This window comes from Leptonotus elevatus, chromosome 2, assembly GCF_054856555.1.
Source record: "Leptonotus elevatus isolate MCC_2025b chromosome 2, RoL_Lele_1.0, whole genome shotgun sequence".
NCBI lineage: Eukaryota > Metazoa > Chordata > Actinopteri > Syngnathiformes > Syngnathidae > Leptonotus > Leptonotus elevatus.
The window spans coordinates 3,784,045-3,805,297 of NC_141240.1; the positions used below are offsets into that span (position 1 = coordinate 3,784,045).

General features: G+C 41.6%; 1 protein-coding gene across 3 annotated transcripts in view; it reads left to right on the forward strand.

Moving 5' to 3' along the window:
* Positions 1–2,180: 2,180 nt before the first annotated feature.
* LOC147178185 (tripartite motif-containing protein 54-like) overlaps positions 2,181–21,253 on the forward strand; it is a 31,775-nt gene continuing 12,702 nt past the window's right edge. For 2 of the 3 annotated variants that reach the window (XM_086068754.1, XM_086068753.1), the window contains exons 1-7: positions 3,021–3,086; positions 6,120–6,315; positions 14,708–14,871; positions 14,943–15,120; positions 15,850–15,945; positions 16,183–16,260; positions 16,344–16,499. In XM_086068754.1, the coding sequence (XP_085924880.1) occupies positions 3,085–3,086; positions 6,120–6,315; positions 14,708–14,871; positions 14,943–15,120; positions 15,850–15,945; positions 16,183–16,260; positions 16,344–16,499 (870 nt within the window). In that variant the 5' untranslated portion in view covers positions 3,021–3,084. Of the gene's footprint in view, positions 2,336–3,020; positions 3,087–6,119; positions 6,316–14,707; positions 14,872–14,942; positions 15,121–15,849; positions 15,946–16,182; positions 16,261–16,343; positions 16,500–21,253 lie in introns of those variants that run through there. The other variant, XM_086068755.1, reaches the window with a different exon arrangement.

The following is a 21,253-nucleotide window of genomic DNA, read 5'->3' on the forward strand; positions in this document are numbered from 1 at the left end:
GAAGAAAAAGAAAATTGGCCGTCATGCGCATCGACGGCCTCTCCAACTCGAATTCCCGGGCTGAATTTGGAGCCCAATCCGTCCATGGTGACGTCATGTGCGTCCCTGCGGATTAGCGGACATGTGGCGTGCATTTAAGATTGTGCACGTACTCGCACGCGCACCATGAACGAGCCTGACACCGATGCTGCAGTTACGCTTTGGGCCAGAGGTGGCAGTCGCGAGTAAAAAAAAAAGTGACAAAGAGCACATAGATCCTTTCAGGCCACAGTTTGGCCATGTGGGCATATGATGATTGGAATGAGCTTTTACCCCAGCAACAGTCACCTTTCATCAACATTTGGGGCCAATAAAAAGTTTGATTATCCAACTCCTTCAATAACTTTTTTTCATGCCCTCAGTAATACCTGCAATTATTACACAGATGGACAATATATAACATCATTGACGCTGAACAGAACATATCAACTATTCATTTCAATAGCAGAAACCTTTATGCCAATTTCCTTAATATAAAATCTTATTTAAGCCAGTTCAAACACCCTTTAAAGATAATTGCAGTATCAGCAATGAAAGAGGTATGTACTTTGAAATGGACGAATATGAAATGGTTTGTAACAATAGAGAAAGTATGAATGGAGAGGAATTTTTTTAAGGTAGTAGAAAGAATGTTACAGGTGGTGAACAATTTGGTGGAATGTGTCATGGTAGAAATATACGTATATGGAAGAAAAGAAAAATGTGTATGTAAGTTGTTTATATAGAACACCAGGTTCAAATATTGATCAATTTAAATTAGTTAAGGTTTCCTCTTCACAATGTTTTTTTTTTTTTTCCATGTTCGCAATAAACTTCTAAATCAAACCTAATCGAAACAAAAATAAGGGGAAAAGAAATCAACAAAAACACACTCAGACCCAAAGGACTGCTGGCCTGATGGGCATTGCCCCGAGTGCCTGACAGCCAGTCCGCTCCTACTTATTTGTTGCAAAGTGTGTGTGTGTGCGTGCGTGTGTGTGTGGGGGTGGGGGGGTGTGCGCGTGTGCACGTGTGTGTGTGTATGTGTACTTGTACATACTACATTGTGAGGACCAAAATACATCTTTAACCAGCAGATTGAGGACATTTTTGTGAAGTGAGGACATTTTGGCCGGTCCTCACAACTCAAGACCTTTTTTTGAGGGTCAAGACTTGGTTTTAGAGTTTAGGTTTGAATTAGATAATAGTTGAGGTTAGGGTAAGGGATATGGGTAGGCAATCATTTTTGATGGTTGGGGTTGGGGAAGGGGCTCGGAAATGCATTATGTCTATGGATGTTCTCACAATTATATAAGTACAAGTATGCGTGTGTGCGTGTGTGTGTGTGTGTGTGTGGTCTTGTTTTTGTTACATGGTGTTGCCAATATTTTGGGATTTCTCTGAGTTGTGGGGCGCACCCGTCCTTGTGAGGCAATTTCTGGGCCCCACATGTTTAGACATCTTTTTGAGGGTCAAGACTTGGTTTTAGAGTTTAGGTTTGAATGGGATAGATGCCACGGACATCCGACTTCCGGGTTTTACCCATCAGTGCCGTTTCCGGCCACTGCTGGCCGCGTTCCAACACTCGCACCCCCACCCCGGCGCCCCCCAACCGCGCGCTCCTGCTCATTGGCGGGAGGGCGTCTCGGCTATCTGAAATGCTTCGGACACTGAGACAGACACTACACACTCGCAGCCTCGCACCCGTCAACGGGAACGCGCAACCGAGTGGCACAAAGGTAGAAGCGTAAGTACTGGGACGCGGCCCACATGTCGCAAGCTGGAAACGGAAACAAAGTTGATGGGTGAAAACCCGGAAGTCCCGCCTCCTCCGTGGCATATAGTCCATTGGGATATAATTGAGGTTAGGATAAGGAATGCGGGTAGGCAATCATTTTTGGTGTTTGGGGTTAGGGGAAGGAATTAGAAAATGCATGTCAATGAGATGGCCCCACAAAGTTAACAAAAACAAACTTGCGTGTGTGTGTGGTTGTGTGCATGAGGTTGAGATGTGACCTAAATGTAGAGTTCATTAGCGTGTTTGTGTGAGTTCATTGAGTGTGCAACTGGAGAGTGCCGCTTAGTCCTAATCTGTCGTTGCCTCATATGGTTTGTGCATGTGTGTGTGTGTGCATGTGTCAAATTTAGCTCTCTGTCACAGGAGCTGCAGATCATAATGTCGCTCAGGAAGAGAAGGACCTCCGATGACTTTTTTCTCCTGTAATTGTAAACCTTTTATACTCACACACACACTGCAGGAATAAGACTGTGTGGAATTACAAGAGGAGCAGTTAGAGAACACACAAACGAAGAAAAGGTATGTCAACACGTGCCTTGTCGACATGTTTTTCAACGTGTCTACAACGTTTGTGAACGCCAACCAATCGCTGTCTTCTTATAATAATACATTGGCAGAAAGATGATGAGGATAGAGCTGTTAGGCTAGGAATTCTATATATATTAACTCTGGAGATTAATTTGAATTATTTTTAAGCGTTAAAAAATAACTCCTAACTTCCTGTTACGGACTATAACCTGCAGCCAAAACTTGAAGATGGGCAAACACGCACTATAGCTAGTTTTACTCAAGTAAATATCTGTTACAAACAAGAAATATAAGTAGAAAAATGTGATTAATTGCTATTAAATACGGAAAAAGGTTCATCAAATGATTTTTGGTTATGAGACTTGTGCTTCTCACAGCAGGTGTGTTGGCCCACTCTTCATGAGCTAACTAGTCCACTCATCAGTTTTGAAAGGTGCTTTCTGTAGATGGCATGTTTCAGCTCCTTCCACAGATGTTCTATAGAAATTGGATCAGGGCTCATAGAAGGCCACTTCCAATCTTTTGCTCTTAGCCATTCTTGAGTGTTTGTAGTTGTTTTGAGTCATTATCCTGTTGCAAGGCCTATGACTTGAAACTGAGACCAAGTTTTCTGACACTGAGCGTTTCTCTAGAATATCTTGATAGTCTTGAGATTTCTTGTACCCTGCACAGATTCAAGAGACCCTGTGCCAGATTCAGCGAAGCAGCCCCAGAACATAATCAAGCCTCATCCATGTTACATGTAGGGTTCACAGTGTTTTTTTCTTGGTACGATTCATTTTTGTGCCTGTGAACAATTCCAGTTTGGCCTCATTTGAAACAGTTTGGCTTTAGCCACAGTTGCTTCTACTCAACAGGTGGAGACACGCTCGTTTACCTGCCAGTTGAGTAGAAGCACCTGTGGCTGAAGCCAATCTGTTTTAAGATTTTTCCTTTCTGGACCTGTATTCCCCAACCCTGTCCAAAGGACATTCTATCAGAAGCAGAGGTGGCAAATCCAGGTCCAGATAGTAAAAACCCTGCCACAGTTTGTCTTTTGCCTCTGATGCTTGCAAGCTAGCGAGCTCCCTAGCAGGTAATCAAGCACAATGAGAGCCAGCTAGCTACCCAGTCAGCAAAGACATGTGGCCCGCATAAGTCCGGTACAGGTGGCATTCAGTCGGCACTGGCATAAGGCATGTGGACTGAACATGGCCCAGGAGCGGCAAAGGAGGCACTGGCTTGACTCTGGAAAACCAGATGTGGGCCAGTTGTTGAGTGACGCACCTGACCCAGAAATCAATTTACAACTCTGGGCCATATATGTATAGCCAGTCTTAAAAGCAGTTTGAGAAAAAAAATTCCCTACACAGTCTTATTTTGCATCACAGATGAAAGATTATTATTATAATTTTTTACATCACACACACATATCCATATGTTTCTGGTCAAACAATCAAAGTATATGTGTGAATTCAACTAATTAACTTTCATGAACCTCCCAGAGAGAAATTCTTCGAAGGTGAACATGCTTTTGCCATTTCTTTGTAGCGATTCAAGAGTAAGTATTTTATTTCCCTATGTTTTACATTTTACATTTTATGGCTTCATATTGACACAGCTACTGACTTGACTTGACAGTCATTGGTGTGTGTGGTTATGTGGATTTTCCCTGTATTAGTTATTATTTTTAATAGCACCTGGGGCTAAAACTGCCAAACTGTGGCAGGGTTTTTAGTACCTGGATCTGAATTTGCCACCTCTGATCAGAACCTTTGTGGCTTGTCAACCTGCAGTTTGGCATTTTTCTTCTCAAGATTTAATTTCAAGAGTAGGGTCCTCCCGGCTCATCTCCCATGAAGTTCACTTCAAACGACAACAGGGGGTGCAATTTACCACTGTTGTGAATTGACGTCGGAATTTTTCTTCTTCTTTGGAAGTTGTTCTTGGCTCTATTATTACCAATCGGATTATTCGTCTCATGAATTTGTCATAACTTTTAGTCCTGTGGCCACATAGAGGGAGGTTGGCTTCAGTGCCGTAGATCATTCATTTCCAAATAATATGTGCAACTGTACACAGGAACATCAAGCTGCTTGGAGATGGTCTTGATAGCCTTTACTTTTAACATTCTTGTTTATAATTTTCTTTGTAATCCTCCTGGGACAACTCTCTCCTTTGCTTCTCATGTCACCTAACACCACATTGACTACTTGTCACCCTTTAAATAGGCTGACTGACTGCTTTCAAGTTTGAAGACACATGTGATGCTAATTAGGGGACACACCTTAGTTGATTAAAATTATTTTCAATCGTTTCGAGGAGTATTATCATTTTTGGCCAGTCCTGTTTCATGAGTTTGCTTTTTAAAAATAATTCAGTTTAACCACAATTCAAATGCAATGTCTGATTGTCATATCATCGCAGTCCTGAGAAAAACTCTTATGTTTTTTTCCCCACTCACCTACAAAATACTAAAAATAGGTTGAATTTAAAAGGGAATTATAGTAAATTAAAATGTACCTGTTTTAGTATATGTTATAGTAGTCCACAAATTTGGAATGACCCGGATGACATAAAACAATCTGCCATTTTCAATATTTAAAAGAAATCTACATGGATCACTGAGGTTACGATGGTTATAATTTCATACAAAATTTACATAAACACGGTGTATCACATTTGTTTTAGGATCACATCGGGAAATGACAATCAGTAAGTGTCTTCCTTGTAAACTGTAATGCCATTATCATGCACTGGAAGATTTGTTTAAATGACAAGTAAACGGACCTGATTATGTCAGTGCAAAGTTAAAACATGTGTTAGGTGGTGATGTGCTGGACCACTGTTTATAAGCTTATAACTCAAGGAGTCCTTTTTTCCCTTGTTTCTGAATGCAACATTGTGGGGGGAAAAACAAAACTATTGTAAATTTAATTCCAGTGGTTATTGGGGCTGTTATGAGTGCTCTGGGGTAGGGCTGAGAGATGCAGCCAAAAAAATGTCAGCAGTTGCTTGTTACTGTTATACTAGTGTGGCTCAAATTACCGGAGACAAATTAATTTGAGCCACACTAGTATAACAATAACAAGCAACTATAAGAACATTTAGGACGGAACACATGAGTACAGAGGGTCTTTACATAATGTGAGTGTGCCATTGGTGCTGTTGTAGCGACTAATGACAGAAGTGCAAAAATAAAGTGACCAGTAGTACAATAATTATACAATTAGTGACGGGTATGCATAGAACCGTCACAGCTTTTAGAAAGCGCTATATGAATAAAGATGACTTGACTTGACACAAAAAGACCCAGTGTGTGATCTTTAGCACCATCTAGTGGTGAACTAATAATTCATTCAATGTGAAAAGCCTATATTGATCTCCATAATATTTGAAGCCATTGCAGACTTATTCAGTGGGAGAAACAGCAGCCAAAATGCACCAGTGTGTCCTCTTTCCGGTCGGGAATTTTAGCTTAATTGATTGTCTTTTAAGCACAAAAAGTTCTGTTATAGACAGAGGTGGCAAATCCAGGTCCAGAAAGTAAAAACCCTGCCACAGTTTGGCTTTAGCCCCTGATGCTAGCTAGCTAACTCCCTAAAAGGTAAACAAGCACCATGGGAGCTAGCTAGCTATCACCAAACTGTGGCAGGGTTTTTACTTTCTAGACCTGGATTTGCCACCTCTGGTTCCATAGTGAAAGGGTCAACATTATCAAAATGAAATGAAATGTTTTAACATCGTTAATTGTCACGTATGAGCAAAACAAAGTGATACAATTGTTCCTCAACAGGAAGTGCAGCACAGACGCCATGTCCTTGAGTCAGCTGCAGTGGGGCGATGGTGACGGTTCTGATTGGGACGTGAAGCTTGCCACTTTGGAGAAACAGCTGATGTGCCCCATCTGCCTGGAGCTCCTCCACAAACCCATCGTCATCCTGCCGTGCCAGCACAACCTGTGTCGGAAGTGTGCCAATGAGATCTACCAGGTCAGTGCCTTAGTTCCTGTTAAGGGTGTTTCAATCCATCGGCCAGCCATCATGATTGATCGGCCGATATTTGTTGTGGGGGGGAGCTCCGATGCAAGCTGTTAATGGCCGATCGATCATCCTATGTGGCCCAACACTCTTACTTACTAAAAACACAAACAACAACAGTGCCATGCACAAGAGAAAATCAATGGGACAGTAAAATCATTTGTAAAGTTTCTATAAATAATTGAAACATATGATACATCTATTAAACTAAAACCCAGTGTCGCTTTTTTTTCTCACCTACGGATGAGCAAGAAGTAATAAGTACGGTAATGAAATATTGTAAAGCCCTTACATATATCTACCATTTACAGTTTCACCAACTATAGACCAAATTCTTGAGAAACATTTCAATTCTCGACTTGAGAAGTTTCTGGACAAGCATCAAATAATAAATGAAGGTCAGTATACGGTTTTAGAACTCAAAGAACTACTGTACTCTGTACTGTACTGCATTAATTGAGGCAACAGAAGAGATTAAAAATGCTTTTGATCAGAAAAAATATGCTGTTCGTGTTTTTGTTGATTTAAAACAACTTTTGATACAATTAATCATTTAATCCTACTTAATATGCTTGAAAATTATGGAATTCGTGGAGTAGCTTGATAGGGCCCAATATGTCAAAATGGGGCAGTCTAATAAACTTAATATTTAATAAACTTCTTTAACATATCCCAAGTACTAAAATTCATTCTTTTTGCTGATGATACAAATATTTTCCATAGTAGTGATAATTACAATGAGCTCATAACTACTATGAACTACAAACTATGCATATTAAAAAGATTGATGGAAATAAATAATTTATCATTAAATCAAAGCAAAATCAAAGCATTGCTGTTTGGTAATCGAAAAATGGATTCTATATTACAAATAAATATAGATGGTGCGCCAATTGAAAGTGTGAATGAAAATAAATTCTTGGGAGTAATAATTGATAGCAAATTGTCTTGGAAACCCCGCGTCAGACACATAACGTCAAAAAGCTCTAAAACCCTATCAATTTTAAATGGAGCGTTCAGCTAACCGGACGACTCGCTTCCAGCACTCAACGGTAAACATCGGAGACCTGGAAAATTGCACTTTTTTACACACGATCGCTATGGGATTTGCCAAAAATTACCGTGTCGGTTGTCCATACGCTGAGATTAAAAGAATAAAAATAAGAACGTTTTATCCTTTATACAAAATTTAAATGATAACGTTTAACACGGGTGAATTTAACAATTGTGCTTATAGAGGGTTTATCATTGATTTGACGTTTTACTTGATTCACTTCATTGACTTTATACGTATATTTCATATTTTCAGCTCCATACAAGTCAATTGAAATCAATGACGGTGACTTGCAGCTGACCCAGCAGCCAAGCATGACAATTCCTTTCCAATTTGGAACTTATGATCCGTGCTGTAAATCCGGGAAGCCCAGCAGCAGCTGAGGCTTCCATCAAACTATTTCAGGGCCGGCAATGTTCCCTCTGGACTTAAAAAAAACTTTTCTTACACACTCTGCCTCTTCCATAACGACACAGATTTTAAGTGAGTACAAGTGACACTCACTAACCACTACCGGCACTGGAACTGGTAGCAGCAGCAGCAGCAGCCGACTGACCCATTTTTCAACAAGTAACTGTGTCTTCATTTCTTTGGTGCACTAAAAATGGATGGATCAGTGTGACCTTCTGCATGCTTAACTGGGTACACATGTACCCATTATAATCTAAACCAAGGTATAGCACCAATTTTTCAAATGTGAGCGAGCCCACACACGATATGGAAGAAGTAATACCGACCAAGCTGCAGATAGCAAAGTAAATCTCGCATCGTGCAATGTGGCCGAACCAACTTGTATTGTGAAAAAAAAAAGAGACAGTTGGCAACTCACACCTGCACATTGAATGATTTGATCAAAGTACATTTTGTGAAGTTAAAGTTGACGCTGCATGTACAGTATATTGTAATCTATTGTTTATTTTGTTTATTAATACTTAAAAAGTTGAACAAGCGTTTCAGATGCCTTTGATCTTTTTGATGGTCGTTTGTCGACTGTATGTCAAGAAATATTGTTTTGTAGCGTGCACACGTACTTGTACATGTAAAAAGCGTACTTGTGCAATCTGCTTGTCTTGTTGAGTGAAAATTAAAAGATACAGACAGTAGCAGATTCATTCAGACAGTACTTGAATGGCACAAGGTTAAAAGTGATGAGAAATGTCCTTCAGGGTTATTTGGGACATTAGTCAACTCATTAACAAATTGCCAATTTAAGTTATTGTTAAAATTATTATTGATCTTATAAATGACTTCAGTTTCAACATGTTGAGCATCTTAGGTAAGATGTGTGTTTGACATGTTTTTGGTAAACAGACCCATTATGATATGTACGTATGCATGGTCTGAGGAGCTTCGATATTTGTTAGCAGAATACGCACAAATTCAGGCATAATGATATTATGTATAATATACATGTATAATGCACAATTTTGTGCGCACACACAGTTAGTGAATGAAATCCATTGAGAAGTGACCCCACTTCGCTCTAATTTATCCAGCGCAGTACTAGGGTTGTAATGATATCCAAACATCACGATACGATATTATCACAATGTGAACATCACAATACGATAATTATCACAATATCGTGGGGAGGTTGGTGATATAAAAAATATATTGTACAAAAAAAAGATCTCATACAAAAAAACCCATAATCTTTTTCTTTTGTACATAACAGCAACGCATATAAACAACCTACAATTTTTAATAACACTTGAGGCACTTACTTGCTAATGCACGCACATATTGAGTTCCTCCACATATAGACCCGTCACGTTTGTGTGCCGCCCATGCGAGTGAATGAGAAATCAGTTCGTGAGACGTAGAAAACAGGTGAAACCGTTTCCAAATTTGCGACAAATGCAATGGTAAACTTACGGTTGCTCTAATCGGGCAAACAGAGATAGGAAATCGTTCTTTCTACTAGTACTAGTGGGTACGCTGAGATTGATATCAAGGATATCAAGCTCGGTGTGCATGTTGACATCCTTGTGTGCATGTTGACATGCTTGACATCAAGCTCTAGTGGACTAGTGGATATACAAAGTGCTTGCCAGGCATTTACTTTGCATTTACTAGCATGAACATTTACTTGTCCAGACGTATTCTTACTCCCAGGATGCAGGATCAGCCAATCGTTATACATTTCCTACCACCAGCAGTTTGAACAGATTTAACAACAACTGAAAATTAAAATCTTTAAGAAGGGAGATTTTTTTCAGAACTGTTGCACTGGATTCCTTTTTATTTAGTAAAGCATATAAAGTGGAAAGTGACTGCACTGTATTGATTTTGAATAGATACAAGAGGCAGTAAGCGACTGTGGAAGCTCAAATTCAGGCTTTACAGGGTTAAATTTTTCCTGGGTTGAGCTCTGATCAGAGAGCTAATAGGAGTTACCCACTTATGGCACTGTCCGGCCTCCTAATTAGCACTTAGCGTAACTAGTGCCACTAGTGAGCAATTTGGTTTTCACTTCTACTAGTGAACATTTGGGCATCATAGCTAACTAGCAAATTCAAAAGACTGTAAAACTAGTTGACTAGTGAGCATGTTGGCATCCACTAGTCCTACCAGGGAACATTTTGGACCTCACTAGTTCAGTCAAAATGTCTCACTCGTGTAACTAGTGGAAGTTGTGGGCATCACTAGTTAACTAGTAAAAGTGTTTGAGTGTCACTAGTTTAACATGTAGACTTTAAGAGGCTTTCACTAGTTAACAAGTAGGTATTTCAGCTCTCACTAGATAGTTAGTGCAGGAAATCAGAGGTAACTAGTTAACATGTAAGAACAATTCACGGTCAACTAGCTTTTGTGCCTTACTAGTTAACTAGTAAGACTTTGAACATTACTTGTTTGGTACAGTGGGCAACTAGTGCATAAAAAAGCTGACTAGCTGCGAGTTTGGCACTACATGCATGCTTGTATGTGTTACTAGTTAGACTTGTGTCAGCACTAGTTGGATAAAAGTGGCACAAGTAGCAGAAAATCCCCTCCGTGAGTCATCACCTTATCGTGGTGGAGGGGTTTGCGTGTTCCAATGAGCCTAGGAGCTCATAGGCACAAGGAGGGATGTTGTCTGGGGCTTCATGCCCCTGGTAAGGTCACCCATGGCAAACAGGTCCAAGGTGAGGGACCAGACAAAGCATGGCTCAAAAGACCCCAATGATGAATGCAAACTTTGGATTTTGGTTTCCCTTGCCCGGGTCACCGGGGCCCCCTCTGGAGCCAGGCCTGGAGGTGGGGCTCGATGGCGAGCATCTGGTGGCCGGGCCTATACCCATGCCAGGCACAGCTCGAAAAGGCAACATGGGTCCCCCTTCCCATGGGCTCACCACCGGTGGGAGGGGTGGGTGCGCAGTGAGTTGGGTGGCAGCCAAAGGCTACTGAAGCTAGCTCTGGGGACATGGAATGTCACCTCTCTGGCAGGGAAGGAGCCCGAGCTGGTGTGCGAGGCTGAGAAGTTCCGACTAGATTTAGTCGGACTCGCCTCCACACAGCTTGGGTTCTGGTACCAATCCTCTCGAGAGGGGCTGGACTCTCTTCCACTCTGGAGTTGCCCACGGTGAGAGGCGCAGAACAGGTGTGGGTATACTCATAGCCCCCCGGCTAGGCGCCTGTACGTTGGGGTTTACCCCGGTGAATGAGAGGGAGCCTCCCTCCACCTTTGGGTGGGGGGACGGGTCCTGACTGTTGTTTGTGCTTATGCACCGAACAACAGCTCAGAGTGCCCACCCTTTCTGGAGTCCTTGGAGGGTGTGCTGGAGAGCGCTCCCCCTGGGGACTCCCTCGTTCTGCTGGGGGACTTCAACGCTCACGTGGGTAATGACAGTTAGACCTGGAGGGGCGTGATTGGGAGGAACAGCCCCCCCGATCAGAACCCGAGCGGTGTTTTGTTATTGGACTTCTGTGCTCGCCACGGACTGACCATAACGAACACCATGTTAAAACACAAGGGTGTTCCTATGTGCACTTGGCACCAGGACACCCTAGACCGCAGTTCGATGATCGACTTTGTAGTCGTGTCATCGGATTTGCGGCCGTATGTGTTGGACACTCGGGTTAAGAGAGGGGCGGAGCTGTCAACTGATCACCACCTGGTGGTGTGTTGATCCGATGGCGGGGTAAGATGCTGGTTCGACCGGGCAGACCCAAACTTATTGTGAGGGTCTGCTGGGAACGTCTGGCAGAATCCCCTGTCAGAAAGAGTTTCAACACCCACCTCCGGCAGAACTTCTCCCTTATCCCGAGGGAGGCGGGGGGACATTGAGTCCGAGTGGACCATGTTCCGCGCTTCCATTGTTGAGGCGGCCAAACAGAGCTGTGGCCGTAAGGTGGTTGGTGCCTGTCGTGGCGGCAATCCTCGAACCCGCTGGTGGACACCAGCAGTAAGGGATGCCGTCAAGCTGAAAAAGGAGTCCTTTTGGGCATTTTTGGCCTCCGGACTCCGGAGGCTGCTGACAGGTACCGACTGGCCAAGCAGAATGCGGCTTCAGTGGTCGCTAAGGCAAAAACCCGGTGTTCAGTGAGGCCATGGAAAACGACTTCCGAACGGCTTCGAAGAAATTCAGGTCCACCATCCGGCGTCTCAGGAGAGGAAAGCAGTGCGCCATTAACACTGTGTATAGTGGAGATGGGGTGCTGCTGACCCCGACTCAGGACGTCGTGAATCAGTGGGGAGAATACTTTGAAGACCTCCTCAATTCCACCAACACGCCTTCCTCTGAGGAAGCATGGTCTGGGGACTCTGAGGTGGGCTCCCCTATCTCTGGGGTCGAAGTCACTGAGGTGGTTGGAAAGCTCCTCGGTGGCAGGGCCCCAGGGGTGGATGAGACAGCCCGGAGTTCCTAAGGGCTCTGGATGTTGTGGGGCTTTCGTGGTTGACACGCCTCTACAACATCGCATGGACATCGGGGACAGTGCCTCTGGATTGGCAGACCGGGGTGGTGGTCCCCCTTTTTAAGAAGGGGGACCGGAGGGTGTGTTCCAACTATAGAGGGATCACACTCCTCAGCCTCCCTGGGGAGGTTTTCCGGGCATGTCCCACCGGCGGGAGGGACATGCTGGAGAGACTGTCTCTCGGCTGGCCTGGGAACGCCTTGGGATCCCGTCGGAGGAGCTGGCTGAAGTGGCTGGGGGGAGGGAAGTCTGGGCTTCCCTGCTAAAGCTGCTGCCCCCGCGACCCGACCCCGGATAAGCGGTAGATGATGGATGGATGGATGGATGGATGGAAGTAGCAGAAAATGAGTAGTACGACAAAGCGCAGAACTAGTATGGCTGAATGTCCATCTAGTTCTGACAAGACTGCACTAGTTGAGAAACACTACTGTCTGATATCAAGGATATGGAATAAATGCTCAAAGGGCCTGCCATAAGCGCCCTTCTTTACAATTAAATAATTTTAAATGTTGTGGTAGCTCACTTAGGGGAACGTAGTGACTTCCTTTGATCAGGCCGATGGTGAAAGTCCATACATAGGGATCTTGCCCTCCAACCAACTCCGGCTTTTGGAGATAGCGGCAGTAACCTACTTTCCTACTAGGGACGTTTTTTGCTACATTTGTCATATTTTCCCAGCATTTAAACAAAACGCTAATAATAATAATAATAATGTGGTGGCAGTAAGGTATTTAAGTAGCCACAGCTGCTCTGGGAAAGGCTGAAGGAAGCGTGGCTGCCAGTGTGCGCCTACTGCCCCTGCGACCACCACCAAACATTCGCACCTTCCATACACCAGTGTGAGTAGCACTGGTAACTGCTAAGCGAAAACAAAGCTCTCTCCATGTATTTTTATTGATTGTTTGCCCTCCATGGGGGTAAACGTTAGCTAAGCATTCTGGGTAAAGTGACGTCAGCGAGAAGGGTCTATTAACTGGTTCACAAGCATATTACGTTCCCCTTCCTTTGACCATTAGCATGGATTTTAAACAAAAACATACCTTGTGAAAATGAAACTGCACTAAAAAATCTAACCACCAAAAGGTGCTGAATTTGCACAAATGGAAATCAACCTGACTTTTTTTAACAGATGTGCTGCTTTTAATATCGTGACATAACGACAACGATATTGTGGCCGTTATATCACGATGCTGCTGTTATCGTTGCATCCCTATACTCAGCATAAGAGGCAAAAACAAGCCAGTTAGAACCTGTCTATCTGGGCACACAGCAGTGATCGCTTGATGTATCTGTCATCTGTCCTCTCTTCTCTTCTTTGATGTCTTGACAAATACACACAACCACACCCATACAAACAATGACGAAAAATACCTCAACACGCTTCTCTGAAGAAAAAACATTTCAAACCAACGGCGACGGCCATTACAGGAAAAAACGGTGCCTTATTAGATTTTCCTGTTTCTTGCTTACTGTATGAACAAATCCACTGCTGTCTGTGTGTCTGCAGTTGTCACACAACGAGAGTGCACAACTACGCTGATCAAACCGCTCGCATAATTTTCCGGGTTAATCAAAGGCTTTAAATTTTGATTTGAAAATGTAAACAGTACACATCAAGTACTGTGAACATACACACCACTAAACAACATTCCCTGACACAACCATCGAAAAGACCAAAGGAAGCTTGCCTTTGACTTTGACAGCATTTTTTTTTTCTGTCACTAATTTCATGAATTATATTGACTACAAATGTCTCTTTGCTATGCTATGTTTATTAACCCATTCACTCCCAGCCATTTTCACTAAAGCAACCCCCCTTCGCTCCCGGCTGTTTTACTGGATTTTGATTGATTTTGCAAGGCCCACAGAATATTGTGTTCTATTGCTATAAAAACATGGAACCTACCAAAAGAAAGATTAGAGTCTCTTTTTTCATCAGGAAAAAAATTATATTTGTATCTGTTTCCATTTTGCAGCAATTAGCATCAGAATATATCATAGTTTCATCATTATTCACAAACCTGTTGAAAACACTGGCAAAAAGAGCTTGTTGCAACATGGCCCTGGTTGATCACTTATACTCTGCTGCCACCTTCTGGTCGTTTTTTGGATTAACTACCATTGCTTTAAGTGACCTCTTCAGGTCAGAAGTTGTATCAAAGCCTTCTGTATGCTCTAGCGTAAAACCCCAAAAACATTAAAAACGTATAAACACGTTTTGGGGACCATGGCAATATTCAAAATAGAACGTGTTTATATGTTTTTGGGAGCAAATTAGTTAATTATGATCTATTTTACAACTTGTTCTATGTTTCACGTTAATCGGCTAATAATTATTTTTTCTATGCATCTTTTGTGTATAACATTCTCTAAGTTGAAACCTCCTTGTTTCAGGCTCAGATCACAGTGACAGTGAGCAGCGGACATTTCTGCTGCCCATTGTGTCACCATGAGGTGGTCCTGGACCGCAGCAGCTTCTTCAGCCTCCAGCGCAATCTTCTGGTGGAGAACATTATCGACATCTACAAACAAGAAGTCTGCATTAACGACGACAACAGGTGAGAAAAAAAAAGCACATTTAGAAGCTGATAAACTGAGTTTTTGTTTGAGGCCTGACAATCCTCTCCAGGCCCCTCCCCCTCCCTCCTTCACTTCCTGCTCAGATGACTTGCTCCCAGCACTCTGATGAGAAGGTCAACATCTACTGCATCACTTGCCAGATGGCCACTTGTTCCCTTTGCAAGGTCTTTGGAGAACATCAGTCCTGCCAGGTGCAACCTCTGACAGATGCCTTACAGCACAAGAAGGTCTGTTTGTTTCGTTCCTTTATCCATCGATTACTCAGGTCATTCATGTATCTATTAATTCATTTATCAGTTAATTCATTCATCCCTATTCCCCCGTGCATTCATTAGTTTATCCCTATTCACCCATTCATTCATTAGTTCGTTCATCGATCTTGTCATTACTAATCATTCATTCATCCATATTAATTAATTCATCCATTCATCAGTCAATTTATCAGTCCATTCATTAAGTGTTTATATGTTCATCCATTCATCCATTAAGTCATTCACCCCATTCACCTATGCATTCATTAGTTCATTCATTCATCAGTAAATTATTAATCAGTTCATTCATTCATCCATGTTAATGTTGTTCATCCATTCATCAGTCCATTCATTTACGCTTTTAGCTGTTCATCCATGCATTTATTCATTCACCCCATTTACCCATGCATTCATTAGTTAATTCAGTCATCAGTACATTTTTATTAATTGGTTCATTCATTCATCCATGTTCATGTTGTTCATCTATTCATCAGTCCATTCATTTGCACGTTTAGCTGTTCATCCATTCATTCGTCCATGCATTCACTCATTCATTCATTCACCCCATTCACCTATGCCTTCATTATCAGTCCATTCATTAATCATTTCATTCATTCATTTGTAACTCTTCAATAAAAAAAACACTGGGTGCAATGATTTCATCTTTTGACAGCTAATATTATCATCACTCAATCAATTTGGCAGGAACAGCTGAGTGAAGGTGTGGCTTCCTTGGTGGAGGTCAACAAGAAAGTTGGTGCGATGATGGACGAGCTTGAAGAGGAGTGCAGGAAAATTGAGGTGGGCCCACCTTGTCATGACATACAGATTTTCTGATTTGCTATTCAATGCGTTTAGATGAGGTGCAAAATGTAAATTTTTCATTACAAACTGCAATGCGAAACCGTGTGTGTGTGCGTGCGTGCATGCATGCATGTGTCTATACAGCCTGCACCCACAATAACAGGGAGACGTGCATCATGAGAAAGTCACACAGCTCTATTGATTTTCAAAAGAAAAAGTGTGTTTTTTGCGCAGGAGAGCTGCAAGACTCACAAACAAAACGTGTGCGACAAGTTCAGACGACTGTTCTCAATTCTGGATGAAAGACTTGTTGTGAGTTTCTTTCCGCTCGTCCTTCCTTCCTTGGTGAGCAAGTGAGCACTATAACGCTTGTATTGTATGTTGTCATCATGAAGGCTATGGCGGAGCGAATAAGCTACGAGGAGGAGGAGAAGACAGGCCGTGCACGGATGCTGGCACGTTGCTATGGAGACAGAGTGGAGGCCAACAGGAAGCTACTGGAAAAAGCAGTGTGTGCTTTGGAGGATCCTGACACGGCGGCTTTTGTTGAGGTCAAATTACACTCTCAGCTTTAGAGGTGGCAAATCCAGGTCCAGAAAGTAAAAACCATGCCACCGTTTGGCTTTAGCCCCAGGTGCTAACGAGTGAACTCCCTAGCTAGCTCCCTGGGTGTTTGTTTACCTGCTTAGGAGCTAGCTAGCTAGCACAAGGGGCTAAAGCTAAACTGTGGCAGCAATTTTACTTTCTGGACCTGGATTTGCCACCTCTGCTCAGCTTGTGTTACAATATTTGTTAGCGCCACTCAGAAATAAACAGTTCCCATGATCTACTCGTGAAGAAGTTCCTCCCTTAACTTTTAGTCTTCAACGGCAAACACAGCTGGTCTCTGATCATTGAGTACTTGACTGTCCCAAAATTTCATGACTGCGCTTTCAAACGCAGAGCAATCCAACAAAAAAAGTGTCAAACAGCTCGTTTTGAAGCTGCATATGAGGTCTAAACGTGTTTCTTTTGTAATGCTACGGCATCCTGAATGAGAACTTCAAAGTTGCTCTTTTCCTTTTGTTCATTTGATACCTTGCGATTGCCTTGGCCATGGAATTGGTGCATACCAGATTTAGAGATTACACTGAGGTTTTTACATTTTATCCAGCGTAAATGAGACACCCTCGCCTTACATCACTCATTACATCATCTGGATATCTTACCCGGAAGTCAAACGCTTAGTAAAACCCCGCCTCACCCCCTGTGGCTGCGGTGCCCCTCTCATGACGTTGTCCGAGCCGGCTGATTCTTGTGACGCCCACGAAACATACAGATAGGTTTTAAGCCGATTTTTAAAATGGACTCTAAATTTCACGGGCTGCTAGATCTCTGCGTTTGGTCACGCAAGCCATCAATTCTTGAATAAACATTTGAAACAAAACAGGTCCTTGCCGCAATAAATCGTGGAAGAGGAGGGGAGAAGAGGTTAGAGGAAAGGAGGAGGGGAAAAAAGCACCACAGCGGGTTGCTTATGGGGGAAGCGCACTATCCACTACACCATCCATTCATTTAAATTCATCATTGCAAATGATTTTCTTCACTCCCGACTGTCAGCCAATGGATTTTAAGACAGCCAATTTTCATTTCATTGCACTTTGGCATTGCAAATGTGAAGAATAATTGATTGCGTTGAATTAATTTGGACAGAATGTTTATTGATAAAGGTTACTTTTGTCATTATCCCATGGAGGGAGGTCTCAGAGAAAGTGGGCGTGCAGAGGCGGTGCGGGGGGTGGGGCCGCACGCAATGACATCAAACCGTGCCAACAGCTCGTTTTCTCAGGTTGGGAGGGGCTGGTGCTTGGAGAGCAGAATAACCTAGAATTTCTTATACAGGGGCGAATGGAGGAAAACACAACTTTGGTCATGTTTTTGGTGAGGAATTAGCATTTTAACATTGCTAAAAGCTCCAAAAAGTTGATTTTTCATGTTGCAGTCCCTTTAACACAAGGAAAGACCGCACCTATAAGCTTTAACAAACACAGCAGTTAACAACATTCAGAGCAAAGAAGAGAAAACAAAAGTAGGTTACAAAATTGACTAAAAGAACATACATTGACCATGTTAAAATGTTAGACAGCAAACTTAATTAAAGGTATAGGAAAAACCAAAGTGTTTAACCTGGATTTAAAAGCATTTACTCTCAGGTATGTTTTTACTTCTGTTGGCAGCTTGTTCCATTTGTGTGCAGCATAACAGTTAAATGCAGCTTCACCATCTTTATATATATATATATATATATATATATATATATATATATAAACCCAATTCCAAAAAAGTTGGGACACTATACAAATTGTGAATAAAAACTGAATGTAATTATGTGGAAGGGAAAACTATGTTCATTTTAAATTCCATTGTGTCAACAAATCTCAAAATAGCTGGTACAAGGCCATTTTCACCACTGTGAGGCATCCCCTCTTCTTCTTACAACAGTCTGAACCTCAAACCTCACCCACAATTACATATGTACAGTTCTACAAAAAGCCACCATGTGATACAAGTGTCGATATACATACCTTCTTGTTAATATTTTTTGTTTAAATTGATGTAGAAATGTCTGAAAATTCCGCTGTTCTTCTCTGCACTCTTTTCGTCGTGACTCACCGACTTTGCTGGCTCCCGTGAGAGGAGGACTGAAATTACCGTAATGACAGTACTTTTTCTGTAAAGCACAAGGGCTTAGCTTTCAGACATCATTGGAATTTTTCAGATAGCACGGTGCCAGAGTTATGGTATTCCAAAGTGCACCTACAGAAATGTGCCGCAGGCGGCACGCTTCGTAACAAAGCGTTCCATAGTAGCGCAGGGGACATTTTAGACTACAGAATTAAGGAAATCAAATTAGCTTTTGGCATTCTCCCTAAAAAACGGGACAAATTGTGTCCTGGGAGAGATTTTTATTTTCCCAGGACAGCTGATAAAATTTTTTTTTGAACAATTCTGGGAAAAACTGGACGGGTGGCAACTCTAGACTCCCTAAGCGTCCTTTAAGCTGTTTAATGACATCCCAGTTGGAGTTAACTGTACTAACTAAACTAAACACAGAACGTTAAGAATTACATCCAATGCATATTTAAATACAAAACATCGCTAGCCTAGCGCTAATGCTAAAAGCGAAGGGAGAATCCAATTAATATGCTAACAGGAAGTTAGCATCAACTACAGGAGTGTTTTTCCTTCAAATAACGAATCTCCACACACAAATGCTGTGGGAACACATACCCACAGGTAAAATAACACTACGCAAAGTCACAAATTGTTCCCAATGTGTGAAAAACAAATTATTTTAATAGGATTCAATCGCAACTTTCATCTGTACTCACTTTAAGTGTGTACGCTATGGATAAATGACACTGCCCCGAAGAGATCAAAACGTACAGTAAGTAAGTCAGTATTTGTTCTTATACTGTTTTTTTTTAGTTGCTATTATTTTATTTTGTTCTATTCTTATTTCACTTTCTTATTGTTTTATTTTGTCGTCCTTTCAAGTTATATTTAAAGTTGATATTTCAAGGATTCAAAAAACTTATTTTCTCAAACCTCAAGGATGCAAACATCCAAGGATTATTATTTTTTTGTCACGAAATACAATCCAAGAGGGCCCAGGTTAGCACAATAAGTCCCAAGACTTGTGAAAATAACACAAGATAAATATATATATATATATATTTTTTTTAAAGGTTCATGCTTTACAGCAGTTGTAAACAAGTAAGAATGGTTTTGTTATTGACACATAAATCTATACAATAACCATGTATACTTCATGAAATTTGTTGATAAGGTCATACTATGGACTTGTCATTCAAAGCAGAGAATCCTAATAGTGAAGGTTTGTGCCTCAGTGACACCCATTGACAAGGAGTTTGGGGGGATAATTTTATGCATTATATATAGTTTTAAATAATCGGCAGATTAATTGGTAATCAGTATTTTTTTTCCTGCCAAAAATCAGTATCGGCCTAAAAAAATGCATATTGGTTGGGCTCTAGTTTACTCAATAGATAATTCAAACAGATGTGGTGCTCCTGGTGGCAACAGAGAAAACTGCAGGCAACCTCTCGAGTCATATACATCGCTGGCCGTTTTTTTATAACTACCATTGCTATAGGCAACCTCTTCAGGTCAGAAGCTTCATCAAGCACGGTGGTTCTCAACCTTTTATCAGTGACGTACCCCCTGTGAAATATTTTTTTCAGCCAAGTACCCCCTAACCAGCGCAATGCTTTTCTAATTGAATACAAAATATAAAATAAAATAAAACCAAAACATCCAAAGGAGGTCTAGAGGCACCAAATTTTATATAGATAACCAGCTACAATATATCATTCTATGGGCACAACCCAACAGAGATACTAACTGTTGGCTGGAACTAGAACAGAAGGATTGTAATAACCTCAGACTTTTAGATTTACTCTTTATTACAACATCGATTAAGTGACACAATTGTTTTAAAAACCCAACGATTCCGCCACCCTGGTGGAAGGCACTAGATATTACAAAAGCCCAATTGGAGCCCTGCGGGCTTTCTCCCATATGGCATATCCCCGACTTTCAATTTAACAACCAATCATTTTATTTAGGTGTGTGGGAGCGGAATTACACATCTCCACCATCTTTTCTCAGATAATATGTTTATATCATATACATCCTTGCTCCAAAAATACAAAATAAAAAATGAATTTTTTTTACATGATCTGCAAGTTAAAAATATAATAAAGAAACAAATTCCAACACTTTGGGGTACGCTCCAACCGCCTGTTTTAGCTAAAGATATTACAAAGCTTTCTCCGACAACAACAAAAAACCTCTCAAAAATACATAAGTTAATTATTAATAGAACATATATTACTCAATATATGATGAAGAAAATGGGACTCTCAGACTCCGACATTTGTCTCCAGTGTTCACAAAACACTGCAGACACTTATTTTCATGCTTTATGGTTATGCACTCCGGTTATGTATTTCTGGACTAAAGTCTTAGAAAAACTTTCCGCTATCTTGGACTGTAGGATACCTTTATCTCCAAGCTTGTGGTTGCTAGGTGACCTAACAACAACTGACTTACCACATGAACAATTTCAATCTACACTCGTAGCCCCTACTATCGCTAAAAAAACTATACTTGTTAACTGGAAAAATAAACAAACTCTGAATACCTGAAATCCTTCAAAAGCTGATGTTTTTCCCTCAAAAGAAAGGCGTAAAAATAGTTTTATATTCTCCAGAGTAGCGTCATCTTACTGCTTCTCTGCGCA